The following is a 7,851-nucleotide window of genomic DNA, read 5'->3' as shown; positions in this document are numbered from 1 at the left end:
TCAGAGTCATCAGGGCCTCTTGTGGGTCGTTGATTTAACCAGCCTTCACGTGGGTTGCTAAAGCTAGGTGAGCCCAGGTGTGAATGGTTGTTAAGCTGTCTCGTTAGGGAACTCAGTACTGCATTGTGGGTGGGTGATAAGTAATGTCGTAGGAACTCCTCTGTTCAAAGACGGCCATTCCAGGTTTGAAAGAGGAGTAAAAGAATCCATCTATGTCAAACTCCTGTACCTCATTTCCTGCCCACAAAGATTCTGATACATCAGACTGAGAAAATCTTGGCATTACAAAATCTTTAGTAACACACTGACTTAGAAAAGGCTGACTTCTCTCTCATATGCCCTGATGTGATCCTTCATGAAGCCTTACACAGGCCATTCTATATCATAATGTGTCGGCCCATGTCCTGCTGAGGATGTCATTGGCTCTGTGTACAAATGTTTGAACATGTCAAGTTTTAAACTGGTATGAGTTAACAGTTTGTGGGCTCAGATCTTGAACACAGTTGTTGCTTCTGTACCTGTTGTGACTCGTAACATGGACCTCCTGTATGTGGGGGCCAATATGTCACATAATGTAACAACCTGCTCAGAGATGATGCTAACCTTTGTTCAAAACTCGGTATAACGAAGTAACTAACTAGCTTTAGCTCAGTTCAATTTAACAATTTAAAAAACATATTCGAAAATAAAATGATTTTGGGTTGGAAAGACACACTGCTGTTGAGTTATTCAATGTATTTGTTTGCACTTAAAAACAGCACCAGCTGAGTGCCATCTAGTTCCATTATACTGGTGAAAAGGCAGACATCTCTACAGCCGATATCTCCAAAACTCAGCAACTCACACCAAAACTATCTCCAGGTATAAACAGCACTACAACTAAGAGGACAAATATTCATTTTAACTTAGTTAAAACTTAGTGTTCCTTTGAGACATCCAAAACAAACGTCTTTCTCAACAATACTTCCTCAGGCTGGTTTCTTCCATCGTTAGTCATTTATTGTGTGACAACTAGCAGACATCAACAAACATGCTCATTCGGGGAGTCAAGACAAAAAGAGATCATCACCTGGATTCTTATTCAGTCAGACATACTCACACATCCAGAATAGAGGTCGACCGATATGGCTTTTTCAGGGCTACCGATCATACCGATATTCATTTGCAGTAAAAATGAAAATATTTGAGTCAAAATTACGAACAACCCGTGATGAAACAAACCCAAGTACAATTTACTCAAGTACTGTTCTTAAGTACAATTTTAGGTACTAGTAGTGTTTCCATTTTCTGCTGCTTTATTCTTCCTCTCCTCCACATTTATTTGATACATTTAGTTACTAGTTTCTTTTCAGATTCAGATTATTCAGTGTTTACAGGCTGTTAATTGTGACATGTTAATCAGATACGGTTGTGTTGACATTGTGTGAGAGGATGATGCATCAGAGCCAAAGTAGCACATTTTCAAATAAGTTTATTTTATTGGCAATCTAACAGAAAAATCACTAATACTGAATGCAGAATATCAGCCCGATAATTGGTCTACTCCAACTCCAAACTGTTTTCATATGATCTATAAGATCCATTTCTTCAACATTACTGTTAAATACAAGCCAAATTAAAACTGCAAGCAGTGATGAACGGGCCCTTGCAGTCCACGCGCGTCGGGGCATGCTGCTGTCGGGGCGTGGCATACATCACACAATTCAGCTGAATTCAGGGAACACGCAGATCTAAGGTTTAAAACTGTGCGACATATGTAGGAATTATTGGGTAAAAACATTTTTGTCTTGATAATAGCGCCACCTGCTGGTCATTTTTGGTGTGTGAGTTACAGGGGCCAGTCTATACCACCCCTATGAATTTTGTTGACATAATTGTTATGGTGTGGGCACAGTGCCAAACATAAAATTAGACTGCCACTAGAGTGCCACCTAGTGTCGGATTGGTAACACCTTCGTCAGCTATCTTCAGGAGGGCATTGGCAATGAGTGTACCAAGTTTTGCGGTAATCAAACCAACCAATGTCTAGATATAAAATACTTCAATTTAAAGGGCGCCACCTAGTGGTTATCCTCCCAAATTTTGCACAGAGCCTAAGGGTCTCATGAGGAAGCAGTTACCTGAGTTTAATGTCATTCGGACACACCAATGTGGAAATATGCAACACTTCCTGTTTTGACCCAAATCTACAGGAAGTTGTTATTTAATAACTTGAGTATTCTTTGGAATATCAAAATTCTTTGAATAACTTTTTGTCAGGAGTGTCCACAGATGCTGTGTGCAAAGTTTGGTGCAAATCGGTGAAATTGCCTGGGAGGAGTTTGAAAAAGGAGGTTTGCGACATTTCGCGAGTTAGCGAAAAAAAAAAAAGGTAGCCGGAAATGGGCGTGGCCTATATCACGAGTTTCAACATAATTCAGGCAATGCGTGGATATAAGGTTTTTGAATGTGCAACAAAGTATATGGGAGTTATAAGCCAAAATGCACTTTCCTTGATTATAGTGCTGCCTAGTGGTGGAAGTTCGAGACAACCATAGATTATCAAATTTTTCGCCAAGCCTAATGTGTTAGCCAAATAAAATCGCGTTTTCATTCATGTTCAGGCAGTGAAAAATGCGATCATTTGGGACAAAGAAAAACTAAAAATAACAATTAATAATCATACCAAAAACAAAAGGGACCTTGCAGGTTTCCTGCTCAGGCCCTAACAAATTAGCCTACGTCAGCAGTCACAGAACATGTAGACTGTTGTCAGTGTTGATCTGTTCCTTTGATACAGTAGCATCAGTAAGAAACACTTTAGAATGAGGTTAGACAAATAAACTGATTATTGACACCTGCATTAGTGTAAAAAGTCAAATATTATGGCTGTTTATTCCCTATTTCCCCTAAACTGCATCTGCATGTACAGTCCAGACACCCTGCAGCCCCATGATTCAATCAGAGGGTCAGACTGATCAAAGCTAGCCGCTGTACCCTGACTGACTGCTGGAGTGTAACTGCACAGCCCTGTAATGAAGTGTTACCACACACACACACACACACACTAACGCAGAGCAGTTGTTTCCATACAGTGCAGCATGCATCATGTCAGACCCTCCGGCCATCCTGCGGGCTCACAGGCAGGCCGGCCGGTTTTAGGGAGGAGGGGATGGGCAGCTCATGCAGGCTGTCGGGGAAGGTGGCGGGGCTCAGCTGCTTCAGGACAGTCTGCATGGCGACGAGGAGCAGCGGCGCCGGCCTCCGTCCTGCCAGGTAACTGTACGTGTCCTCGCCCAGCAGCTCGCTCCAGCGCTCCGACTCTCTGTCCAGAGCTGCCTTCATTTTAAAGTGAACCTTTGGCATGAACATGAGCAGGTTGTCCAGACACTGCCTCCTCTCCCCTACGCTCACCTCCTTGGACTCCCTCAGTTTCTCCAGAGTAATGTCCAGCGGGGTCAGGCCGTTGTGGTCCACGGCGAGCGGGGACGCTCCGTTCCCCAGCAGCATGACGACCGCCTCGGGCCGCAGTAGCTCGCAGGCGAGGTGTAGAGGGGTCCTGCCGTCCTCCATGTGAAAGCAGCCGGCTCGCTCCGTGTAGGGGGGCGTGCTGTGCAGCCGATGAGTCTCCTGTAAGATGAGGCCGAGAATGCAGCGCCGGTCGTAGCGGACAGCCATGGCCAGGTGCGGGGCGGAGGACGGGCAGCAGCAGAAGCGCTCCCCGGGCTTCGCTAGCGCCTCGTCGGTGTACCGGCTGAGCAGGTACTGGGCGTACGGCTGGTGGTCGTGGACTATAGCATAGAGCAGCGCCTCCGACGGGCTGTACGTCCTCTGGCTGACGTCCTCCTCCTGGTAGAAAGTCTCCATCGTCCGCATGTCTTCCAGCATCCAGACCGGCTTCAGGTCCCGCACAGCCCGGTAGAAGAGCAGCGACAGGGACTTCCGATGCATGTCAACGCTCCGGGCCGCCGAGCTGACGGTTAAAGACGCCATAGCGACGGTAACGTAAGGTAACGTCTGTCTCTGAGTCCTTCACCGCCTCAGAGACATCACTGCAGGGGTCTGACGGACGAAATGTCTCCTGACTGGACACCGAGGCTGTAGCTCTGTCCACAAAGACATGAGTCCAGAGACAGACTGACATTCCTCCACTGACAGCTGCGAGACTCCTCTGCAGTACAGAGCCAGTGCGCATGCGCTGAGTGTAACAACGTCAAACAACCCCGGAAACTGTATTGACAACCAGTTTAATGAACTATAGGTGAACATTTATTAATGATGGTTATTATAAAGTTTGATAGTTTGTTAAACTGAGACACTGAGATGTGTATAATCGTACAGAGCTCAGAATATTCATCAAAAAATACTTAATTTGAGCCTCCATTAGACCTCAGAGCTTATATAATTACTATATCATTTTATATAATTACTATGTTGTTATTTCTTATTATTTTACATATATTAGTTTTGAATACAGAACTTATTATGTTGTTTTTGGAAAATGCTCAGGTGTAATTACAGTTATCCCATAGCATCGGAACGATGATTATTAAAGTGCCAGAAAAACGCAAAATGATAAAACATCCTTTATTGAATGTTAAAATGAGCTTTTGTTTATAAACCTGTGCACGACTGACAGGTGAAATCCATATTGGATATAATTATATAAATAATGCAAACCACAAACCATTTACATGTGTTCACTGACTCACAATGCAATTAAATAGGCACTTAATGAATTCAACAAACAGATAACTCAGAGAGGAAAATGCTGGACCACACACATTCTGTATCCACAGTGATGGTAAAGAAACAGTACATTTAGTACAGTGCATCAATTTGAATGTTTTGCACAACTAACAAGTCATGTTTTTCTTCAGGCATTTTAAAATTTTATGTCAACTAAAATGTATTAGAGAAGTGAACTTTCACCAACCAAAGTACAATTAGAGCTGTGACAAGACATGTGAATATGACGACCTACAGATGATTTCTTGATTATCTGTTCTTTATTGGTAAATCTTTAAGTCAGCAATGTTAGTTTGCTAAAGAGTGCAGTTACTTTTCTAACTTTTTATTGTCGTGATCATGTAGAAATGAGAATATATTTTGGCCAGACATTAAAATTAACATTCATTCCTACTTATAGAAAATTATAGAAGGAAAAGAAAAAGTGGGAAATGAAACAAAACCATAATTTATCCCACAGTGAGATTATGCCGATATCGTGAGTTCTCATATTTGTGCTTTGTGGGGTTTTTTTTGTCAGGAGACAGGTGGGGATTGTGTTCTTATGCACTTGATGCAAACTTTAATTTAAATACTAAAAAACAAAAAATTTTAATGAATCAGAGAGAACAGAGAAACATGCTGTAGAGTCTCAAAAGTGCTACATAATCTGTCTCTTCCAAATATTCAAAGCTGTGGAGTAGATACTGTGATGAAGGTGAACAGAGTGTCTTGTTTTTGTTTCATTATTACCTGGCCTGGATTGACCACATAACCTATCTGTGAACATGTCCACAGACACAAGCTAAACAAACAGTGTTTTACTCTGAGGACACGTCTCTCCCCTTACAGACCTGTTTCATGTCCACCTCATCATATCAGCAGCAGCTACTGTATCTCTGCGCCCGTCCTCAGCTCACATTCTGCCTCTATAAATACCATATGTTGTGAAAGGGGTATGCATGATTTTACACATGGTTTATACATCTGACCGCAGGTGGCTACACTGCAGATTCAGATTGATTGTCAAGTCCATTATATGTTGTAGACTTTAGATATGTTACAGGCTGTCTCTATGGGCTGTCCACTCTACAGTCCATTCAATTGATATTTGTGTTGCGTGTGTCTGTGGGAATGAAAATGTGTAAATTATATTGCAAATAATCAATACAGTGCAATGGAAACTGTAGTATGAAATGAAAAATAAGTCATACGTCATACGTAAACAAATAACCATTGTTGGGTCTTGTTGATGACGCCAGCTGCAAATCAACACATGAACTTGTTGTAAGACACAATTCATGAGATTCACTCATTTGACTGCCAAAGACGTGAGGTCACATCTCCACCCTGCAGCAGATTATGAGACTGGGCCCCTGGCAGAGACAGATAACAACCTTCTCCCTTCCCTGTCTGTCAGGGACATTCAGCAGATTAAGAGAAAGGAAAGTGCTATATACTTATTTTTCAGGGACTACTAAAGAGAAACAACTACTGTAAGAAACAACCATCACAGCAAAATGTTAACTTATTGTTCTCCAAACATGAACAATTATGTATTCATGTACCTTAATGTCATCTGAAAAAAACAAAATGTCTGATTATTTAAGAAAAAGTTATTGTTAATTTGCATATTGTGTAAATCAAAAATATATACTTTCCATTGAAACAAATTGCAGCTTTTATCCCAAATACAATCCACATTTCAATCAGGAGAGACTTCATTTTTGGCTTATAAATGTTTATTGCAATATGCACATCAGAGAAGAAATAAGACTCATGGTGACGTCCATTTTATTTTGAAGAGGGAGGGTGAAGCCGTGAGCATTATAGGAAACCCCCCTGATGGAGTCTAGACGCTGCTGGTGGTGATGGGATGGAGAGAATGGCTGAAGATCTGGATGTGACTCTGGTGAGCTGGACCCAGGAATTGGATATGATGAACTGGAGGTGAATGGGCTGGAGGACAAAACGATAGCTGACGACAGCAGAGAGGAAAACAGATTTAAAGCTTGACGGCAACAACATGATTGGCTGGTTAATTTAATCGAGAAAAATCTGATTGGTTTAAGTGAAAGAGTAAAAACCATCAACAGAAGCTTCATAATCTGAATTGGGTAAAAACACTAATTTAAACAGAAACAGAAGACAATAATGTGAGGTCATTTGGAACAAACTGATTGACAAAGTCAGAAATTGGAATTACATAATAAAGCACCTGTGAGATATGACAGGAGATTTACCTGTCGGGTCTGGATTAAGGTTGTGAACATTATTGCCAGCTTCAGAAACAAACACGTACGTCATCAGATTGTGTGAAAGCTGTGACACACTGGGGCTTTGAGGCACTTCAGGCAGAAGAGAGAATGTGTTGTTTGTCTCACTGGCAGCTTCAAGGTTCCTGCATGAGAAGAGTTTTCAGCAGGCTTGAATACATCTGATGATGAGACTGAATGATGAGTTTCCTCTTTTGTTAAATGAAAGGTTTCGACATACAGAGAAGAGAAGAAAAGAATCCCTCTTTTATTTGTTTGTTTCTTCAGTTGTGTGAATTAACTGAGTACATTTACTCAAGTGTTGTAAGTACAGTGATTTACTTGAGTACTTCTACTTCAGGCTCCTTTATACTTCTACTACACAACATTTCGGAGAGAACTGTCTTACTCCACTTTACAGGTGTAGATGGACCTGCTGTAACATTACTCTCTTTTAAATTAATTAATTTATTCTTTGCTTTGTTATATTCACAGGTCTGCAATAGCCTACAATTCATTTTACTACACTACTCAAATATATGGTATACATCATACCATCATGCAGACATGCACGCACATGCTTTCCTACTGAATACATCCAAAGATGGACAGCGTCTGCAGAGGACAAACTAACCTGCACACATGAGTGCATTGTAAATAATGTTGAGCTGTTTCAACTTAAAAGTCTGAGTTCAATTGCTGCCTTAAAGGAATAGTTCACTCTAGAATGAAGTCTAGTCATTATCGACAGAGTGTAGCAGCAGTAGTTCCATAGGAAGTTGACTGTCACAGGATCAGCATGGAGACATTACATGAAGCAGCAGTTTGATCAGAAGTGCAGAAGCTTGATGGGCTAAAGGCTGAATTCCATACTAACCACTATCATGGT

General features: G+C 41.5%; 1 protein-coding gene across 1 annotated transcript; it reads right to left on the bottom strand.

Moving 5' to 3' along the window:
• Positions 1-1,454: 1,454 nt before the first annotated feature.
• Positions 1,455-4,254, bottom strand: LOC311271982 (ankyrin repeat domain-containing protein 9). Its single transcript, XM_084378014.1, has one exon. It carries the CDS (start codon positions 3,970-3,972, stop codon positions 3,091-3,093), a length of 882 nt encoding a protein of 293 aa, XP_084234140.1. The 5' UTR covers positions 3,973-4,254; the 3' UTR covers positions 1,455-3,090.
• Between the last annotated feature and the right edge of the window lie 3,597 nt (positions 4,255-7,851).

Source organism: Pagrus pagrus, assembly GCF_965226575.1.
Source record: "Pagrus pagrus genome assembly, chromosome: 16".
Classification (NCBI taxonomy): domain Eukaryota; kingdom Metazoa; phylum Chordata; class Actinopteri; order Spariformes; family Sparidae; genus Pagrus; species Pagrus pagrus.
Note: the sequence above shows the minus strand (reverse complement) of the source record. Positions and strands in the feature narration are given on the sequence as shown.